We start from the raw sequence: 17434 nt of genomic DNA, 5'->3' as shown, positions 1-17434 counted from the left end.
CTATCTATCTATTGCCAGACGCCTCAATCCCATTTGGGGTGGCCACAAACGAATCGCCTCCACGTCATCCTGTCCTCCGCCATTTCACTGCCCTGCTCCCAACTCACACTCCCCTCTCTCATATACATCTCCACCCCATCCCTGATTATAGTTCGCCTGATTAACCATGACCGCATTCTCATTGTCATATGATCCCTTTAGTGCTTAGTGCACACCAGGCAGTGCATTTCTTGCTATGGAGTGGCCTTATGGCTACAAAATTTGGAGGCTCTGTTCCCCAAAGCGACAGTTCCGGCTGTTCATTATGGCATCCAAGTGAAAATGTGCCTCATCTGAGAAACAAATGTTTTTAACCCATTCTTCATCCTCTTCCAGCATTTGGTTAAACCATTCATACATTTGGACATGCAGGGCCTTGGCATTGTAAGTCAGAGTCTGCTTAATTTGAATTTCATACAGGTATGACTTGAGGTCCTGTTGCAAAATTCTTTGGACAGGAAATTTTGACATGCCAAGTTCTTGTGAACGCCTACGAAGCAGTGTCTTCGGACTTCACGACGCTGACCCACGGACTGACTCGATGTTTGCTTCGGTACGAGCAGATTTCTTTCTTCCAGAATTTCCATGATGTCTGTTCTGGCAGGTTCCATGGCTTTCAAATCTTTGGACAATTTTCTTGATTGCTGGTGTAGATGGGACATCTCTAACACCAAAGTGTTTTCAGTATCCTCTCCGAGTCTGTACTAATGCTTTAGTCTCAGTGTAAAATTCCACAGTTTTTGTTTGCTGCTTGACTGAGAGTGTCATTGTTGAGCTAGGATGATGAAACTTTCGGAAAGAAACTCCCACATGTCTAGAACACAACCTGTGAAAAAAAAAAAAAAAAAGTTGTTTAGTGAAATACACCACAAGTAATTCAAAAATAAAAAGTTAACCTTTTTTGGGGACACCCTGTATCTCTTTGGCCAGGGTATGTAGTGGTTGAAAGTAATTCAGGGAGTTGTTGCCTCTTTTAACTTTGGGAGAGGTCTCCCTCCATGCTGAAGGGTCCATGTATGCAGCATGTGTTGGGAGTCTAATGCTGTATGGTAGTGAGACTTGGGCACTAAAGGAAAAGGTTTGTAGGCTCAAATGTATTTTGATGATAATGATTAGATGGATGGATAATGTGTGTCAAAATGACAGGCCTGGAGGGTTAGGATTGAGAATGAAGAGTTGAGAGAAAGGATGGGACTTGAATGTGTAAGCGTTATGACAAGAAGGGGTAGATTGAGATGGTTTGGTGTATGGAGAGGATAGAGGATGACAGCTGGGTGAGAGATGTGAATGTTGAGGATAGGGTTTCAAGAGACATTGAAGAAGCCCTGGGACAAGGTCAAAGTGCGTGACCCAAGGGATAAGGGACTGAATAAAGAGGCTGCTAGAGATCAAGCAGCATAGAGAACTGCCATTAGGTGACCAAGGCAGATGCATGCAAGCATGTTAGATCCTTTATAAACAAAACAAAATGAAGCAGTACATCATAGATGTCAGAACAACATACACATGTCTGTGGATTTTAACTGGAGGCTGACAACAAAGTAATACACCCTCTTGTCAGCTCTTATTCTTGAATGATTGCTTCTGTCCCAGGTTGGCTAACACTAAGGAATACCTGTACCAGCCTTGTATTACTGTTCACAAAAATACAATGTTTACAGGGGAAAGCAATGCTCAGCTGTTATTTCTCTGAGAATATTTCGTATTCCAAGGATACCTGCTGTAGCCTACTCATAAGCAAAGTCTGAAGAAGAGGATGGTAGCCATGTGAAGATGTGTGTATGGAAAATCTTTGTTTGGACTTTGATTCATATTTAATTTTGGCTGGGTTCTTTGCTTAAAAGTGAACATTTGCAAAGCAAGTTAGTTACTAGGCATGTTAATAACATTTCAGTGGGTGGTAGCAGCCACCTGTTATCTCAAGAAACATATTACCAGTAGCTAATTTGTCTGTAAGTTACTGTATGATTCATCATAGGCTGTCCAGGTACCTTACACAGCTTTAATGGTAATTTGTTTACACTTTTCATTTTCATTCATCATCCAATCCTTCGTTGCCCCATGAGGAGTGTAGGAGCCCGGGGATAGGCAAGTTGGTCCTAACATTTAAGATGAGAGTGACCAGCCTCACTCATCCCAGAGTGACATTGTGTGAGCAGTAAACCCCAACCACCCCTTGGATTTTTCATAAACAGCAGAACTTCACACATTTGATATGTTACTTCCTATCAGTGGGTTATCTGTTCACTTACAGTCTTATCAGGGTGGATGATGTGACTTCATTGTGATGCAGATAAACTCAGTCACCTACATTTTTACATTTGTTTGTATGGGACTGTTATCTCATGATTCAAGGTTTGTGAAATTGGTATTATGAGATATTAGCATTGTAGTTGGTTACATGAGTCATATTGCATCCAAGATGACATTTTGGTTAGGTAAGAGCATTATGTTGAATGTTTTTACTTTGTCTGTCTATCTGTCTATTGCCAGATACCTTAATCCCTTATATGGGGTGGCCACAAACAAATCGCCTCCATGTTAGTCTTTCCCCCACCATTTCACAGCCCTGCTCCCAGCTCACACCCCCCCTCATTCATATACCTCTCCACTCCATCCCTCCATCTTATCCTTGGCTTCCCTCTCCCACTCCCCCCCTCCACCTCGCTCACATACACTTTCCTCGTCAGCCTCTCATTCTCTATCCTCTCCACATGGCCAAATCACCTCAGTGAGTTTCTCCTAAAGATTCATATCACATCACTTTGTAAGGTACAGTAAACCCTCGATATAATGAACTGAATGGTACCAGACCCTTGAAGTTAATGCTGAAAGTTCGTTAAAGCTTAACACCGCTGTTCAGTACCTGGTAATTTCCCAGGTGTCATGGCTTTTATTGAACAAAGATTGCTAAATACTGTTTAGAGTGTTGTTTGGCCGTACACTTGTAGACGGTAATATACAGCTAGGTCTAAAGGGCTCATTTTCTCAATAAATGCTCTATTTACTAACTTCTGTGTTTATTCTTACCTTTCAGGAAGTACTGTAATTGCAGTGGAAATAAAGACTGCAAGTAGGCCTTGGATAAATCTACATTTGTTCATCGTTCAGTATTTACAAGGAAGGAAAACCCACAGTGTACAATAACTGTTACATTACAGTAAATACTGCATATTAGAGAAAAGGAAAGCAACCAATACAGAACAGCTGCATTTTTTTTTTTTTTTTTTATATGCAAGGAAGAAGGAACTAAAGGCCAGGAGCCTGCAAACTGTTCCTTCCAAGAAAAAAAAAAAAGGAAAAATAATACAAAAGAGAGCCAAATTCAAGATCTGGTCATTTTGAGATGCCTGGACACACTGCATTTGAAAGACTGGAGATCATAGGAAGCAGGAAATACAGACAGAGGGAGACTGTTCCAGAGTTGACCTGTTGCATAAATGAAGGACTGGGAGTAACAGTTAACTCTTGCATTAGAGAGTTAGAAAAGGGATGAGAGTTTGTTGCTAGATGGATGCTATGCATCCATTGTAGAGGTGGAGGGATGCAAGCAGACAATTCAGAGGAGCAGTGACCATTGAAGTAGTGATAGAAAAGAGACATCCTTATGTGCGTGCACACACACACACACACACACACACACACACACACACACACACACACACACACACACACACACACACACACACACACACACACACACACACACTCTCAACATTCTGTTTTTGTTACATCACTACAGTAGATTTCATTTAAAGATGCTCAGAAAGGGATTTGTGTCATTACTTTGACTCCAGTAAAGGAAGGTCTTTGTGAGAAAGGGGAATGGGGTTCTAAGACTGTTGCACTCTGGGAGTTTTTGTGCGTTTGTTTACCCATTTCATGTGAAGATTGTTGTGGAAGTGGAGAGGCTTTGTGAGGCCCCTTGTTGGTGGTGTCTCATGGAAAATGATAATTTCCTTGAGCTTATTATTAACAGTGAGATTGTTACTGAGGCCATCGTCACATCTGAAAGATCAAGAAGGCATGCATCCTCATTTCTCTCTTTCTTGTTTTTGGTGTAGGAAATCTCAAGTTCTCTAGCAGCCTCTGCCAGCACCTCTGCACCTTCATTTGCAACCTGTCACCTTACTTTTTCCACCTCCTCAAAACCATAAAATCATTCGTCAGTAGCCACGCATGTTGTTAAGGAAATGTCACACTACATATACTAGAAGATAGGGTTAGAGAGAGTGTATATTGATGAGTTGCAGTTTAGGTTTATGCCAGACAGAGGTACCACTGGTTCCATAGTCATTATTCGACAGCTTCAGGAAAAATATACAGGAAAGAAAAGGGAACTGTACTTTGATGTTGTTGATTTGGAGAAGGCCTTTGACAGAGTCCCTAGGGAGGCGGTGAAGTGGGCAGTGAGAAAGCTTGGGATCGAGGAGTGGCTGGTTAGGGTGGTCATGGCTACCGGTATGTATGTGGGTGCTCACACTCAGGTGACCCAGGCTAGGGTGAATGGAGATTTGAGTGATGAGTTTTCCATGAATGTTGGCCTGCATCAGGGGTCAGTCTTTAGCCCTTTAGCTCCTCTATCTATCTATCTATCTATCTATCTATTGCCAGATTCCTCAATCCTGTTTGGGGTGGCCACAAACAAGTTGCCTCCAAGTCGCCCTGTCCCCCGCCATTTCACTGCCCTGCTCCCAACTCACACACCCCTCTCTCATATACCTCTCCACCCCATCCCTCCATCTCATCCTCGGCCTCCCCCTCCCTCTTCCCCCCTCCACCTCACTCACATACACTCTCTTCATCAGTCTTTCACCCTCCATCCTCTCCACATGGCTAAACCACCTCAGTGTGTTCCTCATAACGCTTCCTGTCACATCCACATCAACACCACAACGCTCCATTATATCCTCATTCGTCAGCCTGTCTGTCCATGTGACTCCACAAGCTCCTCTTAAATAACTTATTTCCACGGCTCTCACTCTTGACTTGTGTCCTTCCAACAACGTCCAAGCTTCACTTCCGTACGTTAGAGTTGGTATCACAATACAGTACTGTCATGTAGTAACTTTTTCGCTTCCATGCTCACTTCCCTGTTTCTTATCACTGCTTTCAAAGAACCAGCAACCTTTCTTCCCTGCTGTACCCTTTCAAGCACTTCACCCTCCAAACCTCCATCCTTACTCATCACACTACCCAAGTACTTAAACGTACTCACATTTTCCAGTTCCTCACCATCCAACCTCGCTGTACATTCACTGACTTCACCTCTCTCAAAGACCATCACTTTACTCTTCCCTACATTCACCTTTAGATTCTGTTTCTTACACACTCTCCCAAACTCATCCACTAAGCCTTGCAGCTCCACTTCGTCTTCACTCAACAACACAGTATCATCTGCAAACAACAGTACAGGGAGTTTCCAAACACTATCCTCTCTCACCAGGGCCACTCCAACATCAACTACCCTTCCTTGTACCTTTTTTATTACCCCATCCATGTACAGATTGAACAACCATGGAGACATGACACATCCCTGTTTCAACCCAACCTTCAAAGAGAAAAATTCACTTAGTTCACCATCCACACGCACTGCAGCCTTAGCACCATCGTACATACTCTTCACAGCATTCAACAACTTCCCATCTACTCCATATGTTCTCCACCCCATCCCTCGTAAATCTGAAACCTTAGGATCCAAATGGCTCTCAACCATCGGCAGTTAGCAGGAGCCCTGAGTGTATCTTAGCAGAACTTACTGATTAATCAGGTGGCATTCAAATCATGGAATATTCAAATCACAGCATCCCATATTCTCTCAGATTGTATGTAATAAGTTCATTAATTTTGTATTTTTATTTCCAGGTTGTTTGATTCCCCGAAGGCAAAACCTCACAATACAGAATGGCTGAGGAAAGACATCGATGATCCAGCGTTATTGCTGTCCAGAAAGTCACTGATAAACAAGCTCGATCAGATTGCATGTAAGGAGTTCAGCTAGGTGTCACAGGGATCTTCAGAATTGAAATTGGATGTACTGTAGTTAGCAGGGTGTCCTTAATGCTCTCACTAAGATGACATCCAGCTTTTTTGTCCCCCCTACAGCTGGAAAGTTTTCTGGAAAACAAGATCTCTCATAATGATGGGTTCTATGAAGATTATGTCTAATCCATGGAGTTATTAAAAATCTCAATAGTGCCGAAAAAAATTGTCTGTAGATGGTAAGAATACAGTATTATGAGATATCCCTTTGTAGTTATAGTAGTAATTTGTGGTACAGTAGTTATAGTAGTAGCAGTAGTAGTAACCCAAGGTTACTCTCTGAAGGTTAGGTTGCCCTTCTCCTACAGTCCACCACCCTTCATTAATGGGTAGGAAGGGAGTTAAGGGATGTTCAGTGGGACTGAGGAGCTGCTGAGTCATAGTGATGCCACCACCTAAAATCATTCCTTTTCAGCACAACATCCTCAAGTTGAGGTAGTTAATTACTTTACTTAACCCGTTGATACCAGCGATATCTTGCGTCTTGCGTAAGGTGCCACGAGACAGCTTTAGCCATTTAAATCCAGTGAATTTTATTTCTTTATTCATGCTGACTCTAGGTGGTTTTATTCAGCTGTGGGGAGACTTTTCAAACCAGAGTAGTTAGACACCAGCTTTCATTAACCCCCTCACTACTCGAGATCCTTAATAAGTTGAGTTTGAATTGCTTAATAGGTTGTGGTGGTGATATAAAAGAAAGATGTCATCGGATGAAAGGGTTATTAGTAGTCTTTGAAATAGCTTAGTGTATTAAGGTGGATCATCATCATCCACGCTGATGGCCCTCCAAGTGTGTGGTGGTGGTGGGGGGGGAGGCAAACAGTGAGCTCTTTACAACCAGGTTTTGGAAGTCTCTTCTAGTAAATATATATATATATATATATATATATATACTGTATATATATATATATATATATATATATATATATAGATATATATATATATATATATATACAGTATATATATACACACAGTATATGTATATACACTCAACTCCCTGCTATCGCGCGTTCAGCTATCACGTTTATGTGCTATCACGCACACATCAAATACACAACCATACATGCTATCATGCACCCCAAGACCACTATAACGCATCGATTTTGAAGACAGGCTAAGCGAAACTTATTCACACGGCACTTCATACGAGGTTTGCAGAGGATACAATGGTTAATCGGAACGGTAACGTGGTAAAATTCCCGATTATAGCACGGGCATTTGGAATGCATCTGAACGGATTCCTGCTGAGGACACGACGGTCAAAACAGTGACCAAAACCCATTCGGCTCGAAAGAATATTTCGTACTACAGCATTGAATTTTAGCCCAACAATGAATACTTATTAATATTGTATTTTAGAATAAATATCAATCGTTTTGAAATCCTTGTAAAGAGTTAATAATTCTTATGCCGAAAAAACTGTGATGTCGATAAAGTAATCATGTGTTCACAACTGAGACGGGGCTCTGACAACAGTGTGAGGAACGTGTGAGATATTGTCCAAGTTTTGTTCCACTTAAATGTTCCTCAGCCATTCCTGATATAAGGTACCACGTGATACCCCCTTCAGCTGTGGACACTAAACAAATGGAGAAAGCCAAAGAGATCTGGCGGCAACTAAGCCACTCCCAAGCCTCGGAACCCATCAAACCACCCAAGCCGTAATCCATATAAAAGTTTGATGGCCTTTTATGTTGTTTATTTATTCATTTATATTGTTATTATTAATATAATAATGCTTTATTTCCTGTTAGAGGAGAGATTGGCAGGAAATCGTAGGCATAAAGTGGTTAAAAGTTAGAAAAATGGGCCACCGAAAAACCAATTAGAAATTTTCCCATTGATTGTCCAGTTCAGCTATCACGCATTCAGCTATCACGAGCGTTTCCTGTGACCAATTAGGCGCAATAGCAGGGGGTTGAGTGTGTGTGTGTATATATATATATATATATATATATATTAGGTCATCATGCAGCTATATGCAGAGGGAAGTGGAAACCAGAGCACTGTTCAAAGGTTCAGAATGCAATATTCCTAATATAGTGGACATTTTAAAAAACTAGATATCAGTCTCCCGTGAATCACAAGTTATAAGGCTCATTTTTAAAAATTTTCTTGCAAGTCAGATAAAAATGTTAACAATAAATTTAACCTGTTTAAAGTATTTTCCTCACACACACACACACACACACACACACACACACACACACACAATGCCACATCAGTCACTGGGTGACCAGCATCATGAGAGGAACCATAAATAAAGCATTTCTTGAGAAAAAGAGGCACTTAGACCTAGCAGTATGTTATTGTGTATGACTCTACGGCTGAAGAACACTATATATATATTTAACCATCTTTGGTAGAAGCCACGATGACTGGGAAATTACTGAACAGCATGGTATTCTGCTTTAATAAACTATCGGATTTAATGTCAAGGGTCTGGTACCAATTAGTTTGTTACACTGAGGGTGTACTGCACCTCTGATCCCTCTAGGGCTGAGACTAGGCTTAGAACCCCTCTGTGTACAGTACTGTGGCTCAGCTGCTGCTGATGCCTGCTGTATGGCATCAGGTGCCAGGTGCTTCTCCTCCTCAACCTGTTCGATGAGGTTGTTGATCATCATCTGTGGAGCAGTATTGATTAAGTGAAGAATGTTGCCATGAGTGATGGAAGTGAAATCTTCCCTTGGCTCCAGAGCCACAGCCCCTGTCTCACCGAACTGCCTTGCATGGCATAGGTCTTTGCACTCTCAGAATTTTTGAAATCAGCCCTTCCTGGCAGAGAAGGTTGGAGGATTATCAGCTTGCATCACTTAAGCAACTTTTTCATAAATTTCATTGGCTTTTTGCCAAATGATGTTACTGTGTACTGCCATGTTAACATCTCTCTGACCATAGACAAACTTAAAAAGCACTTTCTTTGTCATCATTAATGCATCATTTTTCACACAGGAACACCTTCCTGCATCTCCTGGTTGCTCAGTATGTTCAGTCTTTTGGCTGCACTTTCACGCTGTGCATACTGTTGGCTCATGTATCTTAAAGGCCTTCACAGTGTCCACCATGCCCTCCTTGGTGTCAAGCTGACAGAGAATCTCTCTTTTTCATGTGATAGATTGATAGACAGACACATGACACGGCCTCTCACAAACACCCCTGGTTGGTACAGCAGAGGACCATGAAGCCATGACACATCAAAGAGCACTGAGATTGTTGCATGGCATGGCATGGGATTTGTACATGAACAGGGAAGCCAGGGGTCAGGGTTGGCTGGCAGAGACAAGGGGGAGAGGGAGAAGGAGGATGATGCAGAGTGCACATGCAGCAGCCATGTTGGCATGTGTAACCTCACACAACTTTCAGTAGTCGTGGATGAGGCTAACTTTTGGGATTTCCCCTCGCATACTGTTTTTTCCCCACATTTACTTAGGCAAGTTGGGTATCATCATCCCATGCAAAACATGTTTGACGCATCTCAGATACATGCAGATTGAGTCTACTGTAATTGGTTTGAAGGGATTAATAACAGTGCTTAAATAGCTGCTGGTACAGGAAGTTACATCATGAGCTGTGAGTACAGTAGGATATGCAAGTCGTAGGTTTGACATTTGCTATAGTGAAATGCTTCACTCATGCTCATGAAAAGGCACTGACAAGGAGCCTACACATGGTGGCGCTGTGTACCCTGGCTGGAACAAAGCAGCTTTGACACCCACCAGGGGGCCAAGCCTCCTCATATTTTCCTGCAGCATGCCATGGGGAAAGACCTTGGTTTAAGCCTGGCAAGGCAAGGCTCTGTCTACTACATGTGGGCATCAGATCCATATGCAATGGCCCCACAATGCCAGTTGCTTATCTGTGGTCTTTGGATCATCTTGGCTAGACAAACCAAAGTAAAACAGCAAGAACAGCAACACCTCATGCAATTCTTATTTCATTGTTAGACAGTATAGCCATCCATTACTTATGTTTTCATCCTGTCTACTGGTATTCCATTATTGTTGTTTTGGAAGACTTATCCAATATATGTATGATAATCGACAGGGAAATGTAGAGGTTCGTGAAGTTTGTCAATTAAAAGGTAGTGTATAGTGTGCTTGAATGTCAAGGTCATAGAAGGAATGGATATGAAAATGCTAGTGAAAAAGATACTGATATACTGTATCCATAAATGAGTTTGAGGAAGGGAAAAGGCATGGAAGACCAAGAAAGTAATTTGATACGATAAGTGAGTGTGCTGGAAGGCCAGGTTAGGAAGTTGATAAAGCAAAAGCCTTAATTAAATGTAAGCAAAATTGTTACTGCCTAGACAGGTTGTAGCAACATATACTGACTGGATATATGGTACACTTTACTATCTTGCAAGCCCCTAGCAGCATTCCTTATCTTTCTTAACATTTTGAGTTTTATATTTATTTGGATTTTGAAGGCTTGGATGGTGAGTGAGTGAATGATTAGCCCATTTTATTGTGCATGCTGTTGTTTAGTTTCTCCCTCAATCATATTTTCAGTTCTTATGCTTTTGAAACTTATCTTACTCCATGTTTGGGTGGGAAAAGAAGCCATGATAATGATGATGATGATGATGATGATTTGTTTTTTCCTCCTACTCAGCATCACCTCACCAGTCCCCACGTCACTCCTTCAGTCCATGTTCCTCCTCAGGTGTTCTCTCTCCAGAGTCACCGCCTTCATCCAGAGGTAAATAAACTGTGCTGTTCGTCAGTTTCTTAGTGTTTGTTTGGCTGCCACCAACTGACTTCTGTACCTGCATGACGTTTATACTCTTTTCACTTTAACTTGGTCTGAAAATGCCATCATTTTGTCTTGAATGCCAAACAGTAACATGAGATTAACCCTAGAATATGAAGCAAGTCATGAAGAAATTCCATGGAAAGGCTGTAGAGCCATAGTATTGTCTTATTTTTGCATCAGTTTATGGGAATTATGCTACAGAAGGACAAAAACTTGAGCCAAGTTAGGGTAAAATAATTTATAGAAGTAAGTAAATGAGGCGTTGTGTGCATCAAGTGGTAGGTGCCACCCAGGTCATTTGATTTCTTTATATACCACCCTGGTATCTTTATGTTTCACAACCCACCACCACAAAGAAGCAAAAAAGTGAACAACTTCCTAGCACTACACTGAATCCTTCAACAAGATCCCATCACCTCCACCCAGTATTGCAATGGGAAAGCTTGGCTTGGAGGAGTGGCTGGTTAGGGTTGTTGTGGCTATGTATGTGGGTGCTCACACCCAGGTAAGAGTTAATGGAGATTTAAGTGATGAGTTTTCCATGAATGTTGGTGTGCATCAGGGGTCCGTCTTGATTCCCATGTTGTTTATCATGATACTTGAAGCCCTTTCACCTGACTTTAGAAACGGACTCCCGTGAGAGTTGTTGTGTGCTGATGATTTGGTGTTGATTGCAGAGAATGAAAGGGAGGTGGAGGAAAGGTTTAGGAAGTGGAGAGATGGTATGCGGCATAAGGGTTTAAGGGTAAATGCAGATAAAACAAAAGTGATGATATCTAGGGTTGGTGGCGGTACTGTCAAAGACGAGGGAGAGTGGCCATGTGCAGTTTGCCACAAGGGCGTGGGAAGTAATTCCATCTTGTGCGATGTGTGTGATAAATGGGTGCATAAGAGATGTAGTGGTATCAGAGGTAGACTGCGAGATAATGCTGATTTTATGTGTACGGCGTGTCGAGGTGAGCAGGTGGAGATTGTCAGACATGAAAGGATTGAACTTGCTGGTGAATCTCTTGAGTGTGTGGAAGAGTTTTGTTATTTGGGAGACATGTTGTGTGCTGGAGGTGGGGCTGGAGCTAGCTCTGTGGCTAAGGTGAGAAGTGGTTGAAAGAAGTTCAGGGAGCTCTTGCCTCTCCTGACATTGAGAGGACTCTCTCTACGTGCTAAGGGGTCTTTGTATGCAGCATGTGTTAGGAGTGTAATACTGTATGGTAGTGAGACTTGGGCAGTGAAGGAGGAAGATATTCACCGGCTCAGACGTACAGAAATGTCAATGATTAGGTGGATGTGCAGTGCGTCCTTGCGTCCAAGGCCTGGAGGGGCTGGGTTTACGATGGAAGAGTTGAGAGGTAGGATGGGACTGGAGTGTATTGGTGTTGTGATGAGTAGGGGTAGATTGAGATGGTTTGGACATGTGGAGAGGATGGGGGATGATAATTGGGTGAGGAAGGTGAGAAGTGTTAATATTGGGGGTGGGGTTATGAGGGGTAGACCGAGAAAGACATGGGACGAGGTCATTAAGTGTGACCTCAGGGTTAAGGGACTGAACAGGGAGGCTGCAGTGGATCTTTCAGCGTGGAGAGCCGCCATTAGGTGACCAAGGCCAACACATGCATGCATGTTGGAGCCTTTAAAAACGAAACGAATGACCTAGGGGTGCGTCGCTGGGTCGTGGTGATGGCGTACCCACTGCAGACGACTCTGAAGACAGAAACTCACGTCGAGCGGTGACTCCACCGTGGCTGATGTGCTGGGCTGTGACCCGGAGCATGAGGGCCTGTCTTGGGGAGGCAACGGAGTGGAGCCAGGGCTGGGCACAGCGGGGGTCACGGGCCTGAAAAAACTGTCAATCGTTGATTGACGCAAGGACCGACGATTCTGACGATTGATGATGCCTTGCCTGAAAGCACGCATTTCCTCCACAAGTCCCAAGGTCCCCATCTCCCTGTCGCAGTCTGGGTGTTCCAGATGGTCGAGAACGAACTCTAGGTATTCCTGGAGTGCGCTCAGCTTGGGGATGGCTGTAGTGTCATGCTGAGAGGAGTCCGCATCATCATCGCCGTCCTCGTCAGAATCTTCAGGCTGGGTACTGACACCTGCAACTGAAGATGCGATCTCGATATCAGACAATGTCTGATACCCAGGATGACCCTCGTCGTCATCCAACCACTCACACACATCGTCCACATCAACATCGTCGCCATGCGTACGTAGCCGTGCATGGAAGTCATCCTCGTCAAAACCTAGAAAATCGTACTCCACATCCGTTCCGAGAAGCAGACGAGACCAACCATTTTCTAGAGTCTTGACAGGGACTTCCTTCCATGCACTGGCCCAGTTGTAGATTGCAGACTTGATGTTGTAGCGGCGAAGGTTTTCCAAAGTCCGCTGGCCTCGCATGTCCCGTCCCTCCCTGCGCTCGTCCTCGTCCTCGTCCTCGAGAACAACCATCACCTCGTCCTGGAACTTCCCTCGATATAGGCGCTTTGTTGCCACGATCACTCCTTGGTCCATTGGTTGGATGAGAGCAGTTGTATTAGGTGGCAGAAACATGCACCTAATCCGGCCAGTCTCAGCCACCAAGTCCTTGTCGCACGGGTGGGCAGTTGCATTGTCGAGGAGAAGGAGGGCCTTTACCTGGTCGCGCGGGATTCCCAGTGTCTTCATCTGGTAATTGATGACCTCCTTGACGAAGTGGCGGTGGAACCAGTCTTTGAAGATCTGGGCTGTAAACCATGCCTTCAAAGAGTGGTACCAGACGACAGGAAGGACATCCATCACCCCACGAAGACACCGAGGCTGCTTTGCGCAGCCAACAATAACGGGGTTAAGCCAGTGCATGCCGTTAGCATTGGCACAACACAAAGCAGATATCCATTGCTTAGAGAGCTTGCGACCAGGTACACGCTTCTCCGTCTCCTCGGCTAGAGTGTTCGTAGGCAAAGAGCGATAGAATAAACCATTTTCGTCAGCATTGTAGACTTGACCGAGGGTGAGGCCCTCCCTGTTGATCAAGCCCTTCACCTTGTGCCGAAACTTGTCAACTCCATCCTCATTAGCGTCCAAAGCTTCGCCATGAGCTTTACGGTTGGTAAGGCCATTCCGTAACTTGAATGCGAAGAGCCAACCCTCGGATGCCCTGAAGTCTAGGGCGTCGTGAAGCCTGGCAAACTTCTCAGCAGCAGCCTTCAGCTCCATTCCACGTACCATCACACCAGCAGCACGTTGCTGTTGATACCAAATCAACGTGGAGCGGTCGATTTCGGCATACTTGGGAGTAAACATCACCTTCCTCTCCACGTTGCGTTTGCTTTTCGACGAGAAGTCAGCCGTGTACTGCATGAGTTTGTCTCAGGATCTCTTGATATCGAACAAAGTAGATTGGGCCAGGTTGAACTCACGGAGCATGCTGGAAGAAGACCACCCCGCGTCTACTTTCTCCAATATCTCCTGTTCTCCAGAGTCAATAATACTACTCTCTTCCTCTTCTCAGGCGGCGGGGCCATCATCACACACACTAATAAGAGGCCCGAGAGCAGCAGGAGTGCCTGCAGCAGGTAAGGAACCACCACAGAAGCGAGCACGTGGGGAGCCATGACGACGAGCTTGCACTTGCGACGAGACAGGCGGAAAGTGGGGAGGATGCAGCGGCGCTCTATCAGACGTTGGAGGAATGACGTGCCACAACAAAGCTGTCCTGCGCCGCGTGCGCCAAGTTCAAATTACGGGCGGGAAAAATTCGGGTTTTTATCTAATTTTTTGTGGTCTTTGGACCATTTTGGGAATATTGGATCCTGGGATGATTATGTTCGGATATTGGACGTTCGGATATTAGAGGGATTACTTTACTGTATATATATATATATATATATATATATATATATATATATATTGTTACGGAACAGAGAAAGATAATGTACACTTTAAGTGAGAATACGAAGAGTCACTACTGTCCCGTAAAGTTCCAGGTTCAAAACAAAAGAGTTAGGTAAAATTACAAGTTAAAGTTTAATGCTTAAATTAACAACAAAACATTCAGGACTCACAAAGACAATGTAATGGCAAATAAACAGGCCAAATACATGGTTAACTGCAATAGCCTCTATTAACACGAAATTAGCAAGAATAAATTTATCTAAGTCAGCCCTGATAAAAATGAGATACCAGATAATACTCAGTGAATGCCAGATAAATAATTACAGATACAAACTATTATCAAAAATGACTGACAAAGAACCCTACATAAATTACAAACTTCACTAGGCCTACAAATTAAACTTATGCTATACAGTACAAGAACAAAATGCAACAACGGTTATACTCAAATTACACACAGCTGCTAGATGGTTGGAGACCTCTTGAGCACTCACAATAATAATATCTGTACAGGGGAGGACAGAGATGTGAACAAAATGAGGAGCAGATCTAAGTGGCAATGATGCAGAGACCGAGCTCATTACATAGGGGCCGGGAGAGCCCGATACAACTTGTAATAAGGACGCGCAAATGAAGCCATTGGGACAAAGAGATGACAATCCCGCAAAGTATAACAGAGATGTCGACTTACTCTACCACAACGGTAGAAGGGGGGGACTGAGGCAGAACACGCTCGTGATCAAACATGCAGCAACTGTGCGTTAAAATTACACAAAAGGATGATGAAATCATAGGCTATGTAACAATATATATATATATATATATATATATATATATATATATATATTATATATATATATATATATATATAATATATATATATATATATATATATATATATATATATATATATATATATATATATATATATATATATAATATATATATATATATATATATATATATATATATATATATTATATATATATATATATAATGAGCCCCTAAGTTTCGGTACCATAAGATTGGCGCGAAAAATGAATTTTGCAAACCGAATAGTATTAATTCAATGGTAAAAAAATCCTGTTTGTTTTAGAGTTCCTCCCAAAGTCACTCCTCTTCTTCTCACTTTTGATATAAAATTTTCATAAAACAAGATAGCAGAATAACTGACAACCATATGGATATGATGAAAATGTTAAGAAACATTAAATTAATGGATCACCAGCCTGAAAAATCTTCATTGTATCCTCCACTGAAAACTTTTTCCTCTTTATACTGGCATAATACTTATTATGTTCGTTGTTCTTCTTGCCACCATCCTTTGAACTTCGCTGTATTTCACTGTCACCACTATTACCTGGTCCTCCAATGAATGAAGAGGAAGCCGTAATACAGTACAGGTGGGCCACACCAGAACAAATGCTGAATGAAGGGAAAGACAGAAAAGTGACCGTGGTTGCAATCATTACCTGAGCACCACACAGTCTCACAGCTGGCGGGAACTCTGAAAACACCATGGCAGACAACAGCTGATGATTGCCTTGCCCACTGGCACCCCATATATTGAGGCGATAGGTGAATTCTTGATCGTGAGACTTAAGTTCTTGGATATTTTGGGCTTTTCTGCGAAAGGTAAATTCGCGAACCCAAATCACACGAAACGTAAGGGCTTACTGCGTATATATAATAACCGTACAAGAAGGGATGGGATGTTCAAGTACAGCACCTCAAGGTGCATTGCATACCATTTTTTTTTGTGTGAGTGTGTATTTTGCTTAGTTCCATTTTACATGAAAACCCTTATCTTGCCAAACTTAAGTGTTACATGAAAAGGAGGCCACCTGAAGTAAGAAATACATGCACAGTAATATTTAAATGAATAATAATATTCTAATCATCACATCAGACATGTATAAATACGGTACATACAGTGCAATACAGCAACAGCAATAACTCTACCAGCACCAACTCCCACGCATTTGAATAAAGTCATAGGTGAGAAATGGCCACTGTAACTCCAGGAAGAGTAGAAACTGCAAATTATAAACCTGAAAATTTCAAAGGTATACTGTACTTTCCAGTCACACAGCTTGGTATATCCCTAGATTACTTTTGGAGTAAGAGTTCATCAGTAGTTTAGCTTGTTTGTGTGCATCAGCTGAATCCCATTTTACTGCACTCCCATGCACAGTACTAACCTGCACCTTGGAGGCAATAATTGCTTGAGTTTGTTGCTCTGCATTTATTTTACAGGTGAGATAGACACAAGAACCTTTGTAAGACCCAAGAAGAAAAGGCCACTAGGGTTTGGTGAAGCGGTAAATGACGAAAACAGGAATTCCTTGCTAAAGAGAGGTTTGTGCACCCTTGTACTGCTTGCATTGTTCATTAAGTCTTCATATGGTATTAATCCTACTATAGCTTTGTTCTCAGTTCCAGGTAAAATGTTGTAAAGTTGCAGTTCTTCTGATGTGCAACTTGTACAGTAAGCTCGCCCCGAACGCGTGGGTTTCGTTCCAACCGCGGCGCGTTCAGCGTGAAACTCTGTAAGTTTGTACAACTCCTTATTTTGCTCCGTAGACCCCCTAAATGTGGTGTTTTGCTGTTCTGTCATTGGTAATCAATATAAAGCACTTTAAGTGGTTAGAAGGTTTATTCAGTGTTAGAATTTACACATACAGTACTGTACCTCGCAGCAAATCTTCAACATACAAATACG

General features: G+C 42.7%; 1 protein-coding gene across 1 annotated transcript in view; it reads left to right on the top strand.

The window, feature by feature from the left end:
• The window catches only part of LOC145390899 (uncharacterized), a 71861-nt gene that overhangs the window by 8528 nt on the left and 45899 nt on the right, over nucleotides 1-17434 (top strand). The window contains exons 2-4 of the mRNA XM_080265636.1: nucleotides 5905-6023; nucleotides 10699-10785; nucleotides 16969-17070. Coding sequence (XP_080121762.1) covers nucleotides 5905-6023; nucleotides 10699-10785; nucleotides 16969-17070 — 308 coding nt within the window. The remainder of the gene's footprint in view (nucleotides 1-5904; nucleotides 6024-10698; nucleotides 10786-16968; nucleotides 17071-17434) is intronic.

This window comes from Coenobita brevimanus, chromosome 16 (genome assembly GCF_032717465.1).
Source record: "Coenobita brevimanus isolate Jiangsu-jjx chromosome 16, ASM3271746v2, whole genome shotgun sequence".
In the NCBI taxonomy this organism is placed as follows: domain Eukaryota; kingdom Metazoa; phylum Arthropoda; class Malacostraca; order Decapoda; family Coenobitidae; genus Coenobita; species Coenobita brevimanus.
This window is presented reverse-complemented; position numbering and strand designations above follow the sequence as displayed.